This window comes from Sciurus vulgaris (genome assembly GCF_902686455.1).
Source record: "Sciurus vulgaris genome assembly, chromosome: 4".
Classification (NCBI taxonomy): domain Eukaryota; kingdom Metazoa; phylum Chordata; class Mammalia; order Rodentia; family Sciuridae; genus Sciurus; species Sciurus vulgaris.
Window position 1 is genome coordinate 149,719,330 of NC_136464.1, and position 25,222 is coordinate 149,744,551.

The following is a 25,222-nucleotide window of genomic DNA, read 5'->3' on the forward strand; positions in this document are numbered from 1 at the left end:
AAACCTTAATTCCAGCAGTCCATGCTGCTTGCAAAGCATAGCTTTATTTCTTCACAATGCAGAAGAATAAAAAAATATATATACATTTAGTTGTTGATGGACCTTTATTTTATTCACTTATTTATATGCAGTGCTGAGAATCGAACCCAGTGCCTCACACATACTAGGCAAGTGCTCTAACACTGAGCCACAACTCCAGCCCAGTAAATTTAAATTTTAAAACCTGAATGACGTAAAAAGAAAGTATTCAGACAAAACCAAAAAATGTATTTGAAAAAACCTTCCCCTCCTATTTTACTTCTGCTCACAATGACATAATGGGGTCTCCCAGGATAGCCCACACAACTCAGTTGCTGACACTAAGCCGACCTGAAGAGTGAACTATTGAGATTTGATCTCTATAAAATAGATTTATTTTATTCTTAGTTCTATATTCATATAATGAGAAATTACTAGTGGAATCACGGAGCAGGATTTTCTGCTCATTCAATTTTGTACTCCACTGCAGATCATCTACCCACCTGAGGACTATGAGTTTGATGGACAAAATTTGCCTCCTTCAGGCTGTGATGGTTGCCAGTGTCTGTGTGCATAAGCCGTAGCCTCACGAATCCCATTGGAAACACAAACAAGCAAAGCATCTCAGGAACTGGAGGATTCTCCTCCCCCGGGATTATTCAGGGAAGGTGCTGGGGAACAAATTGTGCAAAGTTGATTTCATCGACCATGAAGCATGACCATGAAGAAATGCAGCCCAAGACTCAGTCAGGCAAAAATGAATGCCATCGACCACTTCGCCTCTTCTCATAGAGGGAAAATAGAGGGAAACGATGTGAAGTACTGGGATTAAGATCATATTATCCTCCTGGTGGTAACTGAGATGGCCTGGCCTGGTCAGTGTATGTCTGATGTGAGACCCGAGGGTATTTATGGTTCCCTGGCCTGTTGAATCATAACTAGGGAGCCCCACATATCTGAATTCCAGGGGGCTCTGACTCTGCATTTGAAACAAACTCTTAAGTAGTTTTGAGGGTTTGCTGAGGTTTGAGAACCACCGATGTGGCTGACTGCAGTGATATGGTCTCATTACTGATTTCATTACCGTCATTTCTATCAAGACAGGCAAAGAATATTGAGTTCAATATACAGTTTATCTTTACTGCAGTCTTTTCTCAGATGGGAACAACTGATTATCCCTCCTTTGCGTTTTCATAGCATCCAAAAGTTTGGGTGTTCCTGTGTTCATTTTCCGGATTACCACTGAGGAGGGAAGATGGAAGTGTCCCCTGGGTAGACACTTTATTCTGCAGGTACACACAGCCCACTCAGCATGTACTTGGGCCATACCAGCAATTACAACCATGCTCATCTATCAAGATTTTCCCCCAGGTAAGGGAAATGATAGTACCAGGCAGCTCTCACTTTCTAGATAGTCTGAATGTCAACTCTGGATTAATCCAGACCTTAAAACCACACACACACACACACACACACACACACACACACACACACAATTATAGACCATTTTTCCTGGGTCTTGGAACTTTTCTTAAACTATGCCTCATTGTACCATCCACAGAGGGGCCTAACCAATTATTACTCAAAGCCTGCTATGGAGTATGCATATCACCCCCTGAGTTGAGGCATGTGAACATTCTCTCACACTTAGTATTTCTTTTTCTTCTTTCTCCTTCTTTCTTCTTCTTCTTCTGTCTCCTCCTCCTCCCCTCCTCCTCCTCCTCCTCCTCCTCCTTCTTCTTCTTCTTCTTCCTTCTTCCTTCTTCTTTTTTTCCTCCTCCTCTTCCTCTTCTTCTTCTTTTTTTAAACCGGGGATTAAACCCAGGGGGTGCTTAACCATTGAGCCACATCCCCAGCCCTTTTTTTAATATTTTATTTAGAGATAGGGTCTTGCTGAGTTCCTTAGGGCCTTGATAAGTTGCTGAAGCTGACTTTGAACTTGCGATCCTCCTGCCCTAGCCTCTCTAGTTGCTGGGATTATAGGCATGAGCCACTGTGCCTGGCTTAGCCTGTATTTCTCCAGAGGCAGTAGTTTTTACTCCAGGTCAAAGGTGCAATTTATAGGTGGTCATCATATCATCCTACTGCTTTGGTTGCCAGGAAATTAAAAACTAAAAATTTGGCCCAGGTGTTAGTAATGATTTGATGGATATTCTCCATAGCAATGCAGGAAGTTAGGTATAAGAATGAGCATACTTCTTCCACCATTCCCTCTGGGGCAAGAGACAAAGTGTGTTGGAAAACAAAAACAAAACAAAACAAAAAGACTGAAAACTTCTGCTTTCTAACCATCACAGCATTTCTTAGAGTTCTGGTTTGAACTGTATGTTTTCCTTGTACTTTTCCTTTTAATTTATTAATCAAATATAGTATTTAAAGACTTGAAGTTTGTTGTGAAAAAAGAGAAAAAGAAAACTCTTTTCCAAGACATTTCTAAGGAAGAGAACTTTTTTCCACTTTAATAGGCATATTTGATAAATCATTTATATCAAGATAAAGATTTTGCAACACTCCAGGAGTATCCAGGTTTATCAGAAACTGGGAAAGTCCAGTGTCTGAGACAGGGCACTACTCATGTAACCACAAACAGTAGCCCATATCTGCCATCTGCTGACAGATATTCATTCATTCATTCATTCATTCATTCATTCATTGTCTTGTGGTGTTGCCTACACTATCCTTGAACTTGTGATCCTCCTGCCTCAGCCTCCCAGGTGTCTGCCTCTGGGCCCAGTTAACACTCATTTTTCTAGCTATGGTTTTTCACAGTCTCTTTGCACCTTTGTCAAGCTCCTGTGGCAACAGCCTCAGAAGCATTCAAGAGGGAGCAGCTTGGGGCTCCCTATTTGGTGCTCACAGATTAGGGAGAGTCAGTGACAGGCTCTCCTCTGGATGAAGAAGTCAACTGTGCATCCTCCTTCCATACCCTCTCTCTGGGCAGACTCCACGTGAGTCACTCACAAGGCCCAGCAGAATGTCTTAGCTTCGTGGTAAGGCAAAGACAGTTCTGGAATCTGTGGGAGAACTTCCACTTGCTTTGCCCCCAGTACCCAAGACACCCACCAGTATGAGCAGAGCTGTCAATCACTGTCCAGTTGTTGCCTCCCTCCATCTGTGACCCAGAGGGGTGTGAATTCCATCTCAAGACTTTCTTGTAACCTCAGTTGTAAGATCTAACTAACTGGAGTAAACAGGAGAGAACAAATGAGTACCAAATTGACTTTTTCTTAACTGTCTATGTGGTCTTGGCTTACTATTTTAAGCTGGAACCTGAACATTCTTTACAAGTTCCTGAACAGGAATTAGTGTCAGGGACACGAAGGAAAGTACTGGTTGGTATGTGCCCTAGATTAGGCTTAGATGTGGGTTTTATTGGCTTTCAGCTTTGTTTGTGTGCAAATATTGGCTAAGTGACTGGAAGTGGCTGAGGCATTATTGCCTGGTGGGGGTGGGGCATGGAACACCTGCCTGCCAGTGGCTGTGACCAGAGTCTGTCTCCACCCTTAATGTAAAGGGATGGGGCAGAATAAGGGCTGTTCTCCTTTTACCCAGCAGAGGGCGCATCAGGCACATTCTCCCCTGGGAGAAATGTGGATCAAAGGTGACTCCAGGTGACAGCTCCTTAGAGAGTCCTTCCAAACTCAAATGGGAACTCCCGGTTTCTTTTCCCTTAAAGCCATGGGGAAGAGTGAGCCTCTTGGTTTGAGCTGACACTTCTGAGAGAGGCTGGTGCCTCGCACTGATGGCCACTGGGGCTTAATCTGATTTTAAACTCTCCACACACACACCCCAAAAAAGAAGGAAAGAAAAGAAAAGAAAGCAGCTTGGCACCATGGAGAGGTAATAAGCTGAGATACAAGCACAATTAAGCAGGTGCTGTGCTCTCCCGGGGTGCTTCCCTAGAAACACCCATGACAGTGTCTTCATCAAAAATTCTCAAGTAAGCCAAGTGCTGTGGTACAGATCTATAATCCAGAGACTCAGGAGGCAGAGACAGGAGGATCACAAGTTCAAGGTCAGCTTGGGTAATTTTTCAAGATCCTGTCTCAAAGTAAAAAAATAAAAAGCTCAACGGTAAAGCACCCCTGAGTTCATCCCTAGTACTCCAAAAGGAAGAAAGAAGAAAATTCGAAAGAGCCACTTCTGCAAGAGAAACTACCCACTTTCTAACCTTGTACCCAGGCTCCCATAAACTTCATGTCACAGGACAGCAGCAAGATGCAATGCTAGTTGTTGCTATTTGGTATCATCCTAGACTTCCAGATGGTTGACTTAGGAAAAGCTTCCCAAGCTAACTAAGTCTTTAAACAGAAGAGCTGCTGGGTAATATTTTTAAGCTCAGAAACCCAAAGCACCTGCACTAGTGGCACCTTACTTCATGCAACCTGGCCAGAAATATACAAGACTGTTTTATGTTTGTTTGTTTTGGTACTGGGGATCGAACCCAGGGGAACTCAACCACTGAGCCCATCCCAGACCCTTTTTGTACTTTATTTAGAGACAGGGTCTCACTGAGTCACTTCAGGCCTCAATAAGATGCTGAGGCGGCTTTGAACTGCAATCCTCCTGCCTCAGCCTCTGGAGATGCTGGGATTACTGGCATGCTTCACCGCACTCGGCTACAAGACTGGTTTATGACATGAAACCATGCACAAGCACACAGATTACCAGGAACAGAAATGGAGTCCATGCCAAGCACAGAATGCACGGTAGCAGCACACAGAAACCAAGATGAGAGGAACGCTGCTCACTGCAAGGCCCCCAGCAGGCCAGCCAGAGCCTCTCTGTGGAATCTATTCCTTGAACGTGGCAGATTTTATAACTGTCCTTAGGAAGTCCTCACCCATCAGATCAAACCCTTCTGATTTGGGGTTGGGGATATCCTGACTGCTCCTTAACTCTCTCAAAAGGCAGTTGGAGTTACTAATGAGCATCTCTACCCATCACTTCATGGTGCTGATGGCTGAGTGACCTCAGCAGTAGCAACAGTAACAACAGCAACCTCCGCCACAGTGCTTGGAATTGCCCTGTGGTTGGAAAAGCTCTCCTCTCTTAGCTCCCCTTATCTCATCCTCTCAAAAGAAAAATCCTTTGAAAAACTCCTGAGTATAAATTCATACCCAGAGAGGAGCCCAAGTGCTTTCCCCATGTCCAGACAGGGAAGGCTTTCTCAAGTCTGCCAGACTCCTCGGTGCATTTTTGTTGGTTTCTGAAATGCCCAGATGGAAGGTTCTGTGGACTCGCTAGCATGCTTTTCTCCCCAAATTGTGCATGTGTGTCCATGTGCACCCACATGTGCAGACACCAGAAGGAGTGGTTGTCAGGCTTCATCGCCAGCAAATCTCCACCTGGAACACACATAGACACAACTGCTGCACAGGACCAGCAAGACCAGCACGGTGTGACTGAGCACCAGGACCCCGAGGGCAAAGAGGTACAGGGTTTTGTCACAGTATGCCTGGGGTTGCTGGAAAGGTGGGATAAAGTCAGGCAGGTACACAGAGAAGACCCAGTAATTCCCCAGAATAAACCAGAGGAAGAGAAAGAGGCTGAGGATGAGGTGAACGTAGTATTTGTGCGCATTCTGCCTCCAGGGATATTCATCATCGTCATCGTCGTCGATCACCACAGCCTTGGACAGAAGCCGCCGCATCCTGGTGGAGTCATACAGCAGGAGAGACACCTGGATCGTGGAAGGGTTGAGGGTCATAGGTAGAGTGGAAAAGTCGTGGGGAACAGAGGGAGCATAGGGGGTGAGAGAGAGAGAGAGAGGAGAGAGAGGGGAGAAGGAGAGAGAGAGAGGGTGAGAGAGAGAGGAGAGAGAGGGGAGAGAGGGAGAGAGGAAGAAAGAGAGAGGAGAGAGGAGAGAGAGAGAGAGAGAGAGAGAGAGAGGAAAGAGGGAGAGAGGGAGAGAGGGAGAGAGGGAGAAAGGAAAGAGAGAGAGAGGAGAGAGGAGAGAGGGAGAGAGAGGAGAGAGGGAGAGAGAAAGAGAGAGAGAGAGGAGGGAGGGAGAGGGAGAGAGAGGAGAGAGAGAGGAGAGAGGAGAGAGGGAGAGAGAGGAAAGAGAGAGAGAGGAGAGAGAAGAGAGAGAGAGAGAGAGAGAGAGAGAGCGATCATGAAAAGTATATAAACTGGGCTGGGGATGTAGCTCAGTTGGTAGAGTGCTTACCTTGCAAGCACAAAGCCCTGGGTTCAATGCCTAGCACGGCAAAAAAAAAAAAAAAAAGTATATATACTGGAGTTAGAAGAGCTGCCAAAGAAGGACATTTCATTTGAGGAATTAGAATTAGAACTGGCAGGAATGAAGACGTAAGTCCATAGTCAGCAAGCTTGCTGGCATTTCCCTCCTGGGTGGTGAGCTGGTTTGGGTAAGGGATTTGCTGGCATAAACTCACCCCTATAGTGAGGCTTGAACCGAAAGCCCTTCTATCTTTCAGGCACATTTGCACGGCACAGAGCAGTGAGGGAGTGATACCTGGTGCATGCCAACGGGCCTCGCCGCCAGGCCCTCTGTCTTAGAAGGAACATCCCCCTCCACATGCAGGCCACTTCACAGGCCTGGCAGCTCCGGGCGTCGTTGTCCCTTCCTGTCCTTCCTCTGCCCACCCGAGCTGCTTTTTCCTGGGATATTTCCACTCTTCTCCATCTCAAGGATCTGCCGTTCCTGTGTGGCCACAGAGGGAGGGCACTGTCCCTTCTGTCCTCTCAAGAGCGCAAGCCTTCTTCCTTGAGCAAGACTCTGGAGGGACAAGGACCATCTCTAACCCTGGTGGATGGCCCCAGCCGGACTCCAGTCTGACACCCCTTTGAAAGTCGGTTTCCATTTGAGTACCCAGAGAACCACCATTGCTGCTAACTTGGACTGGCCTCAGACCCTGTGTCTCAGTGTCCCCTTGGAAAACAGCCAGGGAAGCACACAAGCCTTCTTGTCTAGGGAAACCTTTGGCAGTTCTCGCTCCCCTCTGCGTAGCAACTAGGTCTGTGATTTCCCCTGAACACCTAATCTGCTTATCTGTTCTGTCCCAGCCTCCCAGCTCCACCCCTCCTACCGCCAACCTCAGTGCACCCCTAACCCAAGGACAGCAAGGCTTAGACAGAATCCTCTGATGGCCAAGAGCATGGCAGGTTGGCGAGGGGAGAAATGGAAGGAAATGGAAGGAAAAGGAGACAAGAAATGTCACCAACGGGCTCCTGTCTGGGACAGTGATATGGACAATGATACCAAGAGGACTGGAGAGCAGAGGAGCCTGAATTGTGCCTTTGGGGTGTGTGACAACCTCAGGCTTGAACTTGTTCCACTTAAAATTCTGGATGAACACGCAGGTGACGGTGACCAGCAGGGCGTGGTCAGAGGCTGGAGGTGAATAGAGAGAGGTGAGGGCTATGTCCGAGACATGGGAGTCACCTTTGTGCCGGCGACAGGGATGCTGGCAACAGACATTGTACAAGAGAACATCTTGGTGCTGGGTGAGGAGCTTAGTATATGTTATCTCAATTAATTCAGCACATAGGTACTAAGTAAATATGTGCACGAAGGACCCAAACTGGAGCCATTAGGCTATAGGGTCAACAGTGATATTTGCTGTGTAGCGTAATTTACAGGGGATTTTGATGTTCTTCTTACTTATCTATATTCTGTTGTTTTCTTCAATGGAGAACTATTATTTATGAAAAAATAACAAAACCTAAGTAAAGTAGTTAGTCCAAAACTTGGTATGTTATGACAGATCTTTTAATGCTTATACTAACCTATGAGCTATATAGGATTGGCCCTGCTTCCTGGAAGAGGACACTAAGGCTCAGAGAAGTTAAGTCACTCCACTTAGTCCACAGTAAGTGCAAGAATGAGATGGAGCCAGTCTGGGGGTGCACGCTTGTAACAGGCCTGAGGCAGGATGCCTGGAACTTTGAGGCCAGCTTCAGTAACTTGGCAAGACCCTCAGCAAATAGTGAGATCCTGTTTCAAAAATAAAAATAAAATTAAGAGGACTGGGGATATAGTTCAGTGGAAAGGAACTTCTGGGCTCAATACCCAGCACCTCCCCTGCAAAGTGAGATGGGCATCGGCCCACGTCTCTCTAACCACCACACGTACCATAGCATAGCACATGGCGCTTGAATCAGGGTGGTCTCTCCTACGCCAGGAGAGCTCTCCCACGTGGTCTGCCTGTTCAGGCTCTCCAGAAATAAGACCTGCAGCCTGGCTGGGAGGTGGGATGGTTTTCTGAGAGTAGTGAGAGACTTAGAGGAGTCAGGCATGGAGTGGGCTCATCCAGCGAGGGCTTCCTAGAAAGGGGGGCATACTCAGGACCCCCTCAAGAGAGGAGAGGTTGGGGGGACCTCCTGTGAAGGAGAGTAGCATGGCAAAGGCAAAGAGTGATGGGTTTAGGGAAGATGAGAAAGCCCTGTGACTGGAGCAGAGGGACCTGGGTTGAACTCCGCCTCTGCTTTTCCTCGTCTGTGATGATAGTCCAGCTCAGACATTCCAGAATATTGCCCAGCAGATTGCTGTGAGTAGCCATTTCCCCTCCTTGCAGGGCCTCGTTCTTTGGGCAAATCCCCCACCTGTCCTATGTCTAAGGAGGATAAATTGTGCTGCCTGCCCTCCTGGAGGTCTGTTCCCTTGCTCTTGGAACACCAGGGAGCCACACCCAAGGTCCATGAATCAGGCTGTTCTCCTCAAACTAGTTCTTGCACCCAAGAACTAGCTGGGGCTCCTGTATTTTACCACCGACCCCGGGAGAGCTACAGTAAGGGGGCCTTGCTGCCCAGGCTTTCTGGAGCCATCTAGTTCCTTTCTTGTCCACCAACATTTTGAGTTGTGAGTTCTTCCAATAAACGACCTTTCAAGTTAGAGTTTTTCTTTTTTATTGTTGTTATTGGTGTTTATTGTACTCAAAAGAATACTTCCTGATGCAAGTTCCTGCCTCATGGGGGCGCTCTGAGGACTGAATGAATTCCAAATGGGGGTACAGATCCCAGCACAGTACCTGCGAAAGGCAAGCACTCTCAGTGGCAGTTATCCCTAGGAAGAGGGACATTGGAGTTAGGTGGAGTGTTGGGTAGATAATGGCCACCAGAACAGTGTTTTTGAAACTTTCTTTTAACATGACCCTGAGCAACAAGTACCTTTTACATCATGACCCAGAAATCGGTGACTGTAAGTCCTTGGGGACTCAGAGAAGCCCTGGCTGTGCTGTTGTCCTGGCACTATGATTACTAGAGTCCCCTTGTACTCTCAAAAGTATTCTACTTTGGGTGACAAATTATATGGTCAATTTACCCAAACCCACGTGGGTACGTATATAGTATCACGTAATACTTATTAGGCACTCTAATATTTTCTGTTTTATCTTATTTTTAAATCAGATCACAACCTGCTAAATGCATTTCATGCTCCAGTAGCTCATGACCCTCAGCTCTCTTTGGCAACTCCAGGAAATGCCACCTCATTTCTCTGATTTCTCTTTGAATGCAATACCTTGATGCTATGTGGTGCATTTCACAAAAGATGCTGGGCTTGACAGGCAGTGCTCTGAGGGGGTTAAATACAAAGCATGATCATCACAAGTAAACTTCTGCCTCTGGGGACCCCATAAACCTGTTTGCCGCTGCTCTAATGGTTATGGACTCACTGTATATTACCTCACCATGATGAGCACAAAAATTTAATTTGGCTTCAAACAGTTTTAGATTGCCAGGAAAAAAAATCGATGCTGCTTATTAGAGCCCTGGTTTGTTCATTAAAATAAATTACCTTTGGGTTCTGAGTTGGCTTTTGTAAAGGGAAAGTTGGCTGTTATTAGGAGGAAAAGACCCTATGGACAGTAGCACCTCTACAGGAAAGTTCCAGGTAGCAGCCTGGTGATGAGGCAGTCAGTGGGGGGTAGATGACAGAGGTAATTACTGCTGAAAACTTTGCCCTGTTTTGAGCATCTCCATGGCGCCCAAAGCATTGCCTAACACCTGGGAGCCACAGGGGACATGCAGCTGCGCTGAGCTGAGAGAGCCTCGGGGTTTCTTTGGAGCCAGACAGAGTCTCAGGAGAATTCCTGGGGAATGTTGTTACAGGGATGAGAACGTGTATCTGTACATTCCAGAACATTGCCCACCAGACTGCTATTGGGAAATGAAGCTCCAATGGTTAGTTCAAAGTCAGACATTTCTCAAGATGTCACAGAGCTTATGGACACCAGTTACATGTGAGAACACAATTTTAAAGACATTCTTTTGATGTCTTAAATCAATAGCATGACCAGTGCCTCCGGCCAGCATCTTCTGAAGGACCCCAGCATCAGGAGGATGTTGGTACAAGAAATCAGACAGTGAGTCTGAATAAAATTTTATATATGGCACTCTTGATTCTGTTTTCTATTGTGTTATTGCTTCATTTTTACGAGTCTACTTTGGAAAAATAGATGCTATGTTTTCTAGCTTTGATAGGAAGCTGTGAGGTGGGCTTGGATGGTTAGGAAGAGTCACTGATAAGCACAGGTTGACCTGAGGCACTTTTGGCGGATGTAACATTTCTGTGGAACAGGGATTTTAGAAACCTAATTGCAGCTACGCATGCCACTTAATATTTCTTCTTCCGCCACTTAATATTTCTTCTTCCGACTCCTTTTCCGTTTGAACAGATGTCAACCCATGAGCAAATCAGTTCTCTAGGAGGACATGGGCTTGAGAGTCAGGGAGAAGCTCTCCTAGCATCAGACACCAGAGTTTAATGATTGGTTGATGACTGAAGTCAGTTTAATTCCATGTGGTCAACTGACATGTAGTAAAAACAGAAACAAACGACTAAACAAAATACCTTGTAGCTGAGTGTCGTCGTGCATGCCTGCAATCCCAGCTACTAGGGAAGCTGAGGCAGGAAGATTGCACATTTGAGGCCAGCCTCCACAACTTAATAAGATCTTATCTCAAAATAAAAGGGGATGGGGGTGTAGCTCAGTGGTAGAATGCCCCTAGGTTCCCCAGTACCACCCCCCACCCACACACACCCCATGTGTTCACCAAAACAGGACACTTTTTTTTTGAAAAAGAAGCACGAAGAAAGGTCATGATGAATTCAATGGCCAAAATGGCAGTCAGTGGTCACTCCTGTGCAGCAATTCACGTCAGACCCAAACTAGAATTTAACACAGTGAACTCAATAGCAGGAAAAAAGCTACTGCAAAGATATCCAACCCGTGGTGAAGGCCCCTCATCTAGAAAAGTCTAAGTCTCTGAAGACAACCCTGTCGCTTCAACAACCTCACTTAGGGGACCGTTGTCCTAGTACCTCTGTGAGTAGCTGACAATTAATGGAAATGTTCCACCTTGCCAATAAAATAAAACTTATGCAAGAAGGACAAATGATAGTTTCAAATACTGAGATTTCCTCTCACTCCGATCAGAATAGCAATTTTCAAGAATACAATTCAATAAATGTTGGTGAGGATGTAGGGAAAAAGGGACACTCAGACATTGCTGGTGGGACTGCAAATTGGTGCAACCACTCTGGAAAGCAGTTTGGAGATTCCTCAAAAAACTAGGAATGGAACCACCATTTGACCCAGCTAACTCACTCCTTGGTTTATACTCAAAGGACTTAAAATCAGCATACTACAGTGACACAGCCACATCAATGTTTATAGCAGCTCAATTCACCATAGCTAAGCTATGGAACTAACCTAGATGCCCTTCAACAGATGAATGAATAAAGAATATGTGGTATATATACACAATGGAATATTACTCAGCCAAAAAGAGATGAAATTATGGCATTTGCCAGTAAATGGATGGAACTGGAGACTATCATAGAAAGTGAAATAAGCCAATCCCAAAAAACCAAAGGCCGAATGTTCTCTCTGATAGGCGGATACTGACTCACAACAAGGGGCAGGGGTAGGGAAGAATAGAAGTTCATCAGATTAGACAAAGGGGAATGAAGGGAAGGGAGAGGGAATGGAAATGGGAAAGACAATAGAATGAATCAGACATAACTCTTCAATGTTCATGTATGAATACACCACCAATGAAACTCCACATCATGTACAACCACAAGAATGGACGTTATACTCCTTGTGTGAATGACATGTCAAGATACATTCTACCATAGTGTATAACTAAAAATAACAAATTAAAAAAAACTTTACCTTTAAGGCACCGACGATCCCACCCACTAGCAAATATAAAGGAATGAGAGGCTGTATGGGGCAGTCCTCCAAAAACTTCATTCCTACACAGGGCAAACAGAAAGGGATTGAGAGAGAAGCACTCAGGAGCACCACACCTGGTCACAAAAATGAGCTTAACACCTACAAAAGCCAAAATGTTAGTTCCATAAACCTTAACTCGATTTCCCACCCTGCTGGTGGGATCTGCTTAGCCCCACCGGCCACCCGGTCCTCAGGATGCTCAGTGGGTTGACACTGTAGATCCCACTGTCCTGGCAGAATGAGGGCAAATGTATAACAGGAACTAGAGAAGTTGCTTCTGTTAAAAGCAGTGACTCTTTACTTGGGCCTGCAGATGCCCAGTGGGTAACTAAAGGCAGGTGAAGCTTAGCATCTCGGACTTCGTTTTGTATTTGTCTCCTGTATTACCTTCACCTTTGGTCAGGTGACTGCTCAACTTGGCATGTCGGCAGGTTAATCACTTAACGAGCGCTCATCTAATAACTAGTAACACAAGGTTTGTTAGCCCTAAATTTACCTAACCTATCTCAGTTCCCTTTGAGACTGAGGCAGGATTTGCAGCACCCTGTTCCAGACCCCTGGAGTGATATCTAGAAGGACTACAGCTTCCAGGACAGCTGGAACAGGATGTCACTCCACCATGAGACGCCTAAGCAGGAGCCATCATCTCCTGGGAACTGCCCCTTCCAGGATTGCAGGTCTGATAGGTAAACATGCTGAGCAGCAACTGAAAATTGCCCCCTCGAGAGATAAGGACTTCTCCAGAGCCACCTTGCAGAACAAGAACTGGGAGAATGATCACCCAGGCCAGTTTGGCCAAGCCTGCTTGATTACGCACACCTCTTGCCCCTGCTGCAGTTCCTCCTCTATTTAAATCCAAAGCTGCTGCGAGCACCCAAAAGGCAGGGCTGAGATGCTGGATCTCACTTCTCCTTCCCGGTGGGGCCATATTGGTTAAAGTTCTTCTCTGCTTTTCTGTTTGGTGTCTGGGGCAAGTAGGTGGACCTGATTTGTTGGGATCCCTGGAGTCAGGCCTCTGGTCTACAGTTCCAGGAATAAATGAATCATCAGACAAAGCACGGACAAATGTCGCTGCCCCTTTTGTCAGGGTGCTAAGTGGTTATGAATGTACTGTGCTTTTTTGAAAAGCTGGTGTATGACAGTTCATGTGTTCAAGGATTCTTTTCACAAAAGGATTTAAAGGATCCCTTTAAATACTCAGTTCCCTTGATATGCTTAAAATAAGATTCAATTTATGGGTCACATTCCCAAAATGCATCCACGGAGTAAAATGAGGCCTTTATTCTTGCACTGTTTCCAGGAGCCAGGTGGCAGAGGAGCCAGCGGGAATCCTTTCCACCTGTGCAGGGGGCCCTTTGTTGTGTTAGTAAGGGTCATTTTATCATTACCACCCACCATTTTGCACACTGGACCCCCAAGCTGGGAAACGCATCTTTAGCAACTGGGTATGGAATACTGCTGACCCAACCCAGCCCAGACCCCCACACGCTTTCTTAATGGTAATTTGTCTCCCCACAACAATGTTTTCTCTACTTTTTGTAGGTCTTTATCTTCTAAGCCTATTATTAACCAATAATATGATGCATCTTTTTTAAACACAAGGAAGAAATGTCTTATTTCCTTCATTAACAAAACTAGTTCCGATGACCAGGCTGCAGAGGGGTTCAAACACACATCTCTTCAGTACAGAGTGTGGATGGCTCATATGTACCTCCATATTGCCAAGCCCCCTGTGTGCACACGGGGCTGTGTGACTAGTTCTGACCAGTTGGTTGTGGGACATTGGGGCCAATCATTTAAAAGCTGATATATCATTCTTCTTTTGCTTCCTGCTTTGACCACCTGGAAACCAGGGCTGAACTAGCCTGTCTCTCAGGATTGAGGCAGTTTGTATAGTAGGTCATGTCACATTGCCTGGGGAAGTCTCCTGAGGCTCTGGATGACTCCCAACCCACTATGGAATTTGCACGAGCAAAAAATAAATCTTTACACTGAGATTCAGGCTTAATTTGTTTCGGCAGCACAGTTAAATTACTTGATTTAATTTGTCAACAGAGTTCAAAAAAGGGAATTCTCATTGTAGAACCAGTCTCCTGTTTAAAACACATTTAAAGTCTTAACTTTGATTTGACATTTTATTTCTCATAAATACCTGGATATGGGAACTTAAGCAGAAGAAATAAACCATTTTTCTATAAGTACATCATGTTACACTGACATTAATGAAAATTTCTAAATATACAGAGAGCTATAAATTCAGGGCCCAAAACAGAGTGAAGTCAAATACACACATTCATTGGATCATCAACCTATGGAGACGTGCCTTTCCAGTTATCTCTGATGTTTGGCTGAATTCATTATCAAACGGAAGTGCTTTCCAAGTCTCAATACAACCTTTCCACACAAAGACATTCAAGTATCTGAGGCCAAATTTGTTGGGTATGAACTGCCTTTCCATTCAAAAGCCAGCTGTGAAATGAACACTGAGTAATGACTTCTATATCTGCTCATTCCTAATGAATAAGAACAGCTGCTGCTCACAGGAGAGTCGATTCACACACACATGGCTTGGAAAGATCCCAATAAACTTAGTCTACATGGTCTTCCCCTGCGTTCTTCACATGTGGCTTAGGTCCCACCTGAACTCTATTTTTCTTTCCTTTTGATCTGCAGTATCACAGTGATACCCTTTGGCTTTTTCAAACTCTCCCCAAAGAAGTTGATAACAACCACTAGAAGTAATGCCCTGCTCCCCCCCCCCCACACACACAAAACATTATGGGTATATGTGTGTGTGTGTGTGTACTGTGTGCTTGAGTGTTGACAATTCTTTTTTTTTTTTTTTTTGGTACCAGGGATTGAACTCAGGGACACTCGACCACTGAGCCACATCCCCAGCCCTATTTTGTATTTTATTTAGACTCAAGGTCTCACTGAGTTGCTTAGTGCCTTGCTGTTGCTGAGGCTGGCTTTGAACTCTCCATCCTTCTGCCTCAGCCGCTTGAGCTGCTGGGATTACAGGTATGTGCCACCATGCCCAGCGAGTGTTGACAATTCTTATTGTGACATAATAGCCAAATAAAAACTTGGTGATTTTTAACCACTTAAGAGTACAATTCAATGGCATTAATTACAATCAACATCTTGTGTGATCATCGCCACCATCCATTTCCAAGACTTTTCATCACTCCAACACAAGCTCTGCAATTGATAAGCAGCAAATCCCCAAGACCTACTTTCTGCAACTGATGTAGTCATTTTAGCAAGTGACCATGTCAATGGGTTCATGGCAGTTTGTCCCATCTGTGCAGCATGATGAATGAATTGGTGAACAGCTAGCCATAAGCTCCACAGTCTCTCTTACGCTACAGATTTTGCATTGAACACTAAAAAGGAGCACTTCCGACTTCCCAAGCAGGTTGTAACTCACATCTTATAAACTCTTCTTAAAAGAGCAGAGCCATAAATAAAAGTTAATTTTCGAACTAACTCTAATCATGGTAGCTTCTGAATCTGGGCAAGTGGTTGAATTGTTTTCCTCTTACAGTAAATGGCCCCAGATCTTTTTGCTCTTTTAGTTCTGGGCAACTTCGAAATTTTGTTTTCTCTCCCTCTCTGTTGTTGTTCTTCAGGCTGTTTGTATTCTCTCTCTCTTTTTTTTTTTTTTTTTTTTTTTTTTGGTATCGGGGATTGAACCCACGGGCTCTTAACCACTAGGCCACATTACCAGGCCTTTTTAATATTTTATTTAGATTTCACTGAGTTGCTTAAGGCCGGCTTTGAACTAGTGATCCTCCTGCCTCAGCCTCCTAGGGTGCTGGAACTACAGGCGTGCGCCATTGAGCCTGACTCAGCTGTTTCTTTTTTTACTTCTCTCTTTTTTAATCAGGCTGTTACCTTTCATATAGTATAGCTCTAAGGGTACTGTTTTTGTTTGTTTCTATTTTCAGATTTGTTGTATTTTTTAATATGAAATTTACAGGACATAAAATCAACCATTCTAAAGGGAACCACTCGGCGGCATTTGGCATATTCTTAATCTTGTGCAAACATCCCCTTTTTTTGGTCCTGAACATTTTCATCATCCTAGAAAACCTTGTACCCAAACATTTTCATCACCCTAGAAAACCTTGTATTCATTAAGCAAATAGGATACTGGGTTCGTTGTTGTTTTTCAGTAACACCTGCATCCTTTTTAAATTTCTGCCCCATATGCTATCAGCTTGGAACCTGGAACACTGGCTTGCTAGGCCTCAGGGTAAATAGGGCAGCTACGATCCGTGTGCAGGTCTCAGGGGCTCCCATTAGCAATTTCAAGAGCATGCGATTAATTCCACTGACATGTGGCAGTGATTTTTGGCCCTCAAGGAGCCCACCCCTACTCCCTTCCCTGCTTCCTCCCCTGTACTTCACACTTGCAGATTATAAAGTTGTTTAATGCATGCAATTATGGGAGCATTTATTAGTCATTCAGCCCACAAAACAAGATACAGTGCGCCCTTACCGTCCGGAGCCTAGGATGTATTTTTCACATTGTTCACAAAGGGCTGCCTCATGAGGACATAGGAACCGGGAAGGGGCCTGGGGCAAACTTGAGCCTTGTGACTCCCAAACCTGGGCTAGGAAGATCAGAATTATCTGCGGACAGTTTTAAAAGCCCCAGACATATTGCATCAATATCTTCCAGGGCAGGGACCAGGAATCTCTGTTTTCAAATGTTCACCAAGTCATTCTGTGACAGCAAACGGGTAATTGGGAATGACTGGTCTGGCCAGCTCTTCTTAAGCATGCAGTTTATGCTTAAACATTAAGTGTCATGGTCCCCTGCTCCACCCCTGCTGACCCGCAGCTTTTGGCAGCTCAGCTGCCAGCTCACCTGTGAACGCCATGGACAGCGGCAGGACCAGGAGAGCCGAGAGCACAAAGACGGAGCAGGCTGCAAGGAGAAGGAGCTAGGTTAGAAACACAGGCCCTGTAGTTCCCTTTTGCACTGTGGTTTACTTCGTGTGCTGTGAAACCTGACCTTCCCTCAAATTGCCAGTCAGTAGATAGGAGAAGGTCGCAGTCAGCCTGGGGCTTGCCCAGCCGGGTGCATTTCTGAGACAGCCTAACACCTGTGTGGTCAAGCTGCCATTTTGAAGGCCCAGACTTCCTGTGTGACCTGTCCAAGTCTGACAGCTTATAGAAAAGGGATTTATAAACTGCTGTTCTGCTCGTACAGGAGGCCAGAAGCCTCCTGGCATTCACTGAGCCAGGCAGGACGGACCCTGTGCTTCCTGGGAGCCTATACCCAGGGAAGATAGTTCTTCTCTTTCCTGAGTAAATTCTTTATCACTTAAAGAATTTGCTTCATGACATCTTTCCCCCTTTCCATTTATTGATATGTATGGTTTGCATATAGTTTGAATGTGTCCCCAAAGGCTCATGTGCTGGAAGTTTGGTTTTCAGTGTGGTGGTGTTAAGAGATGGTCTCGAGGGATGGTAAACCTTTAAGAGGTGGGGCCTAGTGGTAGGAAACTAGGTCATTGGAGTAGCTGCCCTTGGACAAGATCATTTCCTTTTCCTCTCCTCTGCCATGTTGTGACATAATCAAAAGGCCACCATAGGAGGCTGAACAGATGGTCACCCATCTTGGACTTTCAGACTTCAAAGCTGTAAGCTAAATAAACCTCTTTCCTTTATAAAGTACCCAGCCTCAGATATTTTGTTACAATGGAAAATGGACTAATACTAATGGAGGTCTCCTAAAATCTCTTACTGACACAGTGTGACAGAATTTTGAACTCATTTGGAGCTTTTCTTCCTGTTCATGACACCAATTCACCTTTTAGGCCCTGGGAAAGAGGAGAGGTGTGGGAACTGAACAGACGTGGGTTCAAACCCTGGCCCTGCCACTTTTCCCAATGTGGTTTTGGGGAAAATTTGTTGACCTCCTAAAGTCTTATCTCCCTTTCTTGTACAAGGGGTTAGCAGAAGCACACAAGGAGCTCAGTATGTGGCAAACATTACAATTAGGCTTTACTACTTCTCTGGTTCCTCATCTGTGAAGTAGCCTGCACACATAAGTTTTGCTGGCCAGCATTATTTTTAATTATGAATCAGAATATCTTTTGGGTAGAACTGCACCCAGTTCCCACTTCCAAAGTCTGGACAGCATCACATGCTTACATTTTTACGGGGTCCTGTTGCCAGTCCTGAGAGCTGAGATAGGTTCTCTAAGATGGCAGTGGCCTCCGCAGTGTCTATTGGTTCCCTTCAAGGTCATCACCCCAGTTTTTTGCTCTGGTCCCCACCTCCCCATTCTCCTGTGCTGTGTGGCAGAAGCTCACTCCATCCTGGGTGTGGAAAGGGACATGATAGTTTAACTCTGAGTTTATCAGCATGGTCCCACTCACTGGAGAGGGTATCATTTGATGGATGGGCTCATGCTCCTTTGGGGAGCTTTACTGAGAACAAGGAAAGAGCCTTCTCACTCTTCTGACGGAACTGCCAGAAACAAAGTTTTTCCCAGTGGCTTTGGGGATTGTTGGTGACCATTTTGCCATGAAGGAGAACCAGCCTACGAATGAGGCTGACACCACAGGAGGAAGAGAAGCAGAAGAAAACTGGGTCCTCAATGGCCTTTGTCACACAGTGAGTCGCAACGCCTGGGATGCTAAGCTACTTCTAGGACTCGTGTTTACGTGAACCAGTAAGCCCCTTCATTAGTTCAACCAGCCTGAGTTGGGGCTTTTAGCTATATTGAACTTGCTGAATTGGTTTAACCTGTAATGTCCATTCCAATTTTGAATTATGGAAGATCTCAGATTTATTTCCTGATCTCAGTTATCTCTGAGATCCAAAGCTACAACCCACAAGTTCCCCAAGTGACACAAGCTCTGACTACTCAGAGCAGAAGGGACAGGACAGGGGCTGCCCCCTTCAGTCACCCTCCATGCCAATCTTGACCTTCGCCTCCAGAAACGTAGAGGAAGGCAGGCTTGCAGAGTGCTTTGCCCTCATTCTCACAGCTCCCCTCAAACCATCCTTCCCTGAATTAGCTTTTTTTTTGGGGGGGTGGGTACCAGGGATTAAACTCAGGGGGACTCAACCACTGAGTCACATCCCCAGCCCTATTTTGTATTTTATTTAGACACAGGGTCTCACTGAGTTACTTAGTGCCTTGCTGTTGCTGATGCTGGCTTCGAACTCATGATCCTCCTGCCTCAGCCCCCAAGCCACTGGGATTACAGGCTCAGGTCACCGTGCCGGGCTTCTGAATTACCTTTAACACTGACCATTTGTGCAGTCCCACTAGGCCTGGTGCTCAAGAAGACCCAGCATTTGCTGCCATCTTGGAATTCCAAATGACTTTATCTCTGTCCTTGTGTTTTTGTAAGTGACATCTGACGGGACAGTGAAGCATGTGAGCAAATTATAAGCAATATTCTTGTCTGGCACTCCTTTGCCACCACATTCTTATATAGGGCTCTTGAATTCTGGTGCTCCCACAACATGTGGGGATTCAGCACGACTCAGAATGGATTCAAGGTAAGTGGATTGTTCTTTGACTGAGTAAGCAGGGGCCTGGCAATCCTAAGAAGCCACATTCCCTTGAAGCAAAACTGACTTAAATGCAGGAAAGGCAAGGAGGTTCTGAGAAACACGAGTCATCAAGAAACCCTGTTTTCTCCTTGCTGACCAATGCGTCTTCCCACACCCGCTAGTCATTCATCCTGCAAATGAAGCCATAGCTCCTTCCCCTTCGGGAGGTCTTCCCTCATCAGTAAGCAGAAGGTTGAGTGTTGGCAGAATGTGTGCATGTCCAAAAGTGAAACAACAGTTCAGTTAGTTTTGTGTGGTGTTTCTACTGTTCGGGTAAAAACAGAAAGGCATAAGCAGGGAGCCATGAAATGCAAACTGTGTCATTTTGGTGACTCCACATATGAGTTAAATGCTCCTATATTTGCATTTAAAACTAGCATGTAAGGACTGGGGATGTAGCTCAGTGGTAGAATGCCTAGGTCCTGGGTTTCCAGCACCACAAAAAACAAACAGAAAACTTACACAATATTAAGATGAATGGTAAAATTTATGTGAAAATTAAATGCTTATTTTCCTCTATTTAAAAGGATGTTAAATAGCAAATAAAAAAGTACTATGACAGGTCAAATGGAAAAAGTTTTATATTTTAGTAACCCGAATGTTCCCCCTGTTGTTCAAATGAGGTGTTCCTAATTTTCATTTTGCACTGATCCCTGAAAACTATAAAGCAGGCCCTACAGGTCATGGGTGACACAGCACAGCTGGCAGGTGTGGCTGATTAAAGAGAGAATTGCACTAGCTATCTGTCTTAATTCTCAATTTAGAGTAGAGTCAAGAAATTTCTTGCTGGTAAAGAATAGAAAATCAAGAGGTCAATGAATCCCATTCTGTATTTCTGACTTTGGAGCTCATTGCCAAGATGATAAAGTGATTGGAGTTCTGGAAAATCCTTCATTATACTGCAAACTTGGGACAGATGGTGCCACCTGGGCACATGTGTAATCCAGGTGCTGTGACACAGAGACATGGAGCAGCTCCCAGGGGAGCCACCTGCCACTCCACCTTTCCTGCTGCTGGGTGGTAGAATACACCACCCCAAACTATACCATTTTGGCATAAAGATTATTTTGAGCTACAGTCTCTTAAGTAATTGTGGGTGCAGGAAGGATGTTCTGCCCTTCCCCCTTTTTTTCCCGAAAGCTGAAGATTAAACCCCACATGAATGATGTCCTCTCTATGCCAGAAGGAAGGTAACATTCTTGTCACTGCAGATGAGCAAATGAGACCAAAAGAATTCTGTACATATGAATCTTGTAAAAATAATTCTTATCTTCTGTTATTCCACCCCCCCCCATGTAATTTGGTTATGTTTCCACAATTGCCTTTCTTTGTTCAGCCTAGTATAAAAGCATTTTTAAGATTTTGCTACTTCTTTTGGACCTTCACTCCTTATAAAGGGTCTAGTGTCTCATAAAACTTGTATTAAATAGATTTGTATGCTTTTCTCCTATGAATTTGTCTCACTTCAGTTAATTCTCAGGCCCAGCTGAAAAACCTGAAGAGAGTAAAGGTAAAAATTTGCCTCCCTACATTACCTCTGAGCAGGGCAGGGAGAGAAGGCTCAGGCCAGAATGTTCCTTATGGCCACCCAGGGGAAGCTGTGAGGACTGGAGCCACATACCTGGACTCACAGCTTGCTCCCTTCCTCACGTATCTATAGCATGGACTGCAGGAACCAAGATCTGATGTTTCCCTGTCCTCATTTCAAACATGAACCTAATCCCAAGACTTTCCTAACTTGTTAGAATAATCAAGTGTCATCATCCATGAAAGGTACAAAACACACTGTCACATAATACACACTGTCAGTTATTATCATGATGATTGCTGTGGTTTGAAATGTGATATCCCCCAAAAGCTTCACTGTGAGACAATGAAAGAAGGTTCAGAGGTGAAATGATTAGATTATGAGAACTGTAACATAATCAATGGCTTAATCACTGAAACAGATAAACCAGGTGGTAACCGTAGGAAGGTAGGGTGTGGTTAGAGATGGTCGGTCACTGGGGGGCGTGTCTTTGGGGTATGTATATTTTGTCCCTGGTGGGTGGCGCTCTCTCTCTCTCTCTCTCTCTCTCTCTCTCTCTCTCTCTCTCTCTCTCTCTCTCTCTCTGTCTGTGTTTCCTGTTGCTATTGCCTAGCTGCTTTCCTCTGACACACCCTTCTGCTGTGATGTTCTGCCTCACCTCAGACTCAGAGCAATGGAGTCGTCCATCTATGGACTGAGACCTCTGAAACCAGGAGCCCCAAATAAACTTTTCCTCCTTTCTATTTTCTTGTTGGGTATTTTGGTCACAGTGATGAACATGTCGACTAAAACAATAATTATTATTTTCCCTTCATGATGGAAGGGGACTGTGGTTTCTCCTTGTATTTCAACCCTGACAGAGGAATCAAATGGAGAACTGTAAAAACAACAAATGAGGGATGCTCAGTGGTTATGGGGGATTTTGAATGGTCTGAGTCTGTTCTAAGCCTGATCTTCTTGTATGGACCTGACTGCATTTCTTCACCCTATCCTCAGGCAGGCCTCAGCTTCATTAGAATCCATCTCTCTAGATCATCAGTGTTAAGGTCAAATAAGTTCACTCTCCCTCTCCAAACCTTGGAGCCATGATTCTTAGACTCCCAGAGGACACACTAGACCTAACAAACCAGAATGGCAACAAATGGAACCTGGGTATCTGCATTTACAGCATCTCCCAGGTGGCAGTGCAGTAGCTATCTTTCTGTGAGCCAGTCTGCACGGTGCACGGTGAGGCACTGGGCTGGGCTGGACCGTGAGGTGGACAGGATGGACGCCATCAGCTGTTAATAGTGGTAGGGTTTCCTTATCCCTTGGTCCTAACGAAGACTCCAAGCCCTAGTCTGTCTCCTGGGGGACCTCCTTGGTCACAAGAGTTCTCTGAAACAGAGGCTGTTTCCTGGTAATGTCGCTAGGTCAGGACAGTGGTCTGACAGCAGTGACCACCACCAGTAAATACTGCTCTGTCTTCAAGTTTATTAACACTGATTCCAACGTGGCTCAGAGTACCACATTCTGGTTTCCGCAAAAAGGAGAATTCCTAACCATAAAGTCAGTTCTAAAAGTATGTGTGAAAGAGCTAAATCCACTGACAAGTCCAAAGGAGAGAATAATTCTGAATGAGAGTAATGGTGGAAGATACCAGAATCAAAATGTTGGAGCAGACATTCTTCATGCCAAGAAGACAAATCAACTGATTCTTGATTTATGTGTAAGACTGTCAAAGGACCTTGGTGGTGGGGCACCCTCCTCAACCTCCTCAGGCCAACTTCTGGATTTCTCATTCAGGATTCGTGCTCACATCTTTAAGTAGATTTAATGGACAGCTGGCTGCTCTCACCAGTATTGATTGCTGCTGCCCATGATTGTCAAAGGTCTAGGCACGTAAGTAGGTATCAAAAATATATTATCAACCAGCAATAGGTCAAAATAGGTAGCTGCAAGCATTACAAGCATTTTTAAGTGGGTAATCTTGGTAAGGGAAAGTGGGTAGCTTTTGGGTCAGTCTGTTCTCAAGGATCTCCAGACGCTGTTTCCTTTAGGAAGCAAGTGCTCCCCTACTCTCTTGCCTAAATAGTTCAGTACAGAAACTGAGACTAGGATCCAATAGTTTTTCTCTGCAACACCATTCGTTGGGAGTTTAACCCGCTGAGCTACCTACCACCCAGGAGGCAATTGATAGAGTGCAGGAGGATAAACTGAAACTAAACTCCTCTTCCAAGTTGCCCTCTCTACCTGCTGTATCTACAATGGCGCCCAAAACTCAATTTCCTAGGCCACTTCTGCCCTCTTCTGGTACTTTCAGTAATACTGCCTTGTCTTTAACACCCATCCCTCTTATTCCTCACTCGGCGTCACCCTATTCCACAGCCTCCCACCAATCTCCAAGGGCAAGAGCCAACATTGGTGACATTGGGGTGAAGAGGTAAGTGAAGAGGCAGATATGCAATTTAGCCCAAGAGCTAAATCACAAGACCCAGCCAGACCAGGGCCTTGGACACCAATGAGATGCTGGTCTGAAGGAAAGAAAGGAGTAAAAAAATAACTCTCATGCTGTGGTTGGGTAATAAGAATGGTAAAGATATTGACAGAAGTGTGAGAGATGGAAACAGGCAGAGCTTTTGGATAAGGGCATTCAGAATTCACTGCATCTAATGTGCCATGTGAACCTACTGGAATCGAATTCCAGAAATCCAGGATTTTCTAAAACCATCGCCATGGTTCATATTCTTGACTTTCTAAAGGTTCACGATTTTCAATTGTTGATGTAATAGGATGAGTTAGTATGGAATATTGGGCCCCCTGGTGTTTCTATCTCCTCTGATCCCTGAAAAGAGATAATCTCCTGCTACTTGAAGGCCACAGCAAGTAATTCCGAAGAAGCATCCCATGAGAAAGGATGTATGGAAGTGCCCGGAAGAGGATGAGCAGCAGAGGAGCTGATGAGGACTGGAGTTCTCTGATGGAATCTGTGGTTGGTCAAACCCCTTCCTGGCAGGGAACTGCTACAAGGATTTACCTGATTGGGGCTCCCGTCCCATCATGAAGACCCTGATGCTCCATGTTTGATGCCAGTGTTGGCCCAAGAGGAAGGAGAGTGTGCTGCTCTGCAGTTTTGCATGAAAAAGAGGGCCTGGTGGGGCTAAGAGGACAAGGCAGTGGGCACTCCTTTTCACCTAGGGAGAAGGTCCCCTTTTCCTCCAATGAAAGTGCTCTATTTCCTGAGGCTGCAGCTACCAAGAGGGCACCTTTTAAAAAGCTGCCCCAGGGTTTATGTGGCCTTGCCCAGAGAGCAGGAGAAGTCCCTGCCTCAGAGCCCCAAAAGAGGTAGACATGATCCCTGACCCCAATCCCAGACTCTTAATTCTTATATGATCCACGATGCCCAAGATTGGTTTTCCTACTACACTGACACATGGAGCTTGGAGTCAGATTAATTTTATTTACAGGGGGAGCAGTCTTAAAGTTTTAAAAGCACACCAAAAATAAAATAATAATGGAGCTGTTGATGTGGCTCAGTGGGAGAGCATGCACTTAGCACGTGTGAGGGCCTGGATTCCATTCCTAGCATCAAATAAATATATAAACAAAATTTTAAAAGTGCTCTTTCTTATAGCTAGAATTGTAGAATAAAACCCACAGGTTTCTCTCAGCATATGGACTCTCTCATCACTGGGGGCGGCTATGAAGGTCACCCAGCATCACAGTTCTCTGGGTCTTGTCTCGAGCGGAGGGCCTCTCTCCAGTGCTGGACCCTTCTTGGCTGCTGTATCCTTGTGAGGTAAATAAGGTTTCCCAGTAGCCTGGACAGGTGCACTAACCCAAGTTCACCATGCCCCTGGTGTCTGATTAAATTACACTGTGAGGGCTGGAGGCTGCTCTGCATGCAGCA

General features: G+C 45.2%; 1 protein-coding gene across 1 annotated transcript in view; it reads right to left on the minus strand.

Moving 5' to 3' along the window:
* Positions 1-1,996: 1,996 nt before the first annotated feature.
* Positions 1,997-25,222, minus strand: part of TMEM272 (transmembrane protein 272) — a 34,973-nt gene continuing 11,747 nt past the window's right edge. Inside the window, exons 3-5 of the mRNA XM_079136190.1 lie at positions 17,098-17,157; positions 12,159-12,241; positions 1,997-5,701 (exon numbers count right to left, since the gene is read on the minus strand). Coding sequence (XP_078992316.1) covers positions 5,339-5,701; positions 12,159-12,241; positions 17,098-17,157 — 506 coding nt within the window. The 3' untranslated portion in view covers positions 1,997-5,338. The remainder of the gene's footprint in view (positions 5,702-12,158; positions 12,242-17,097; positions 17,158-25,222) is intronic.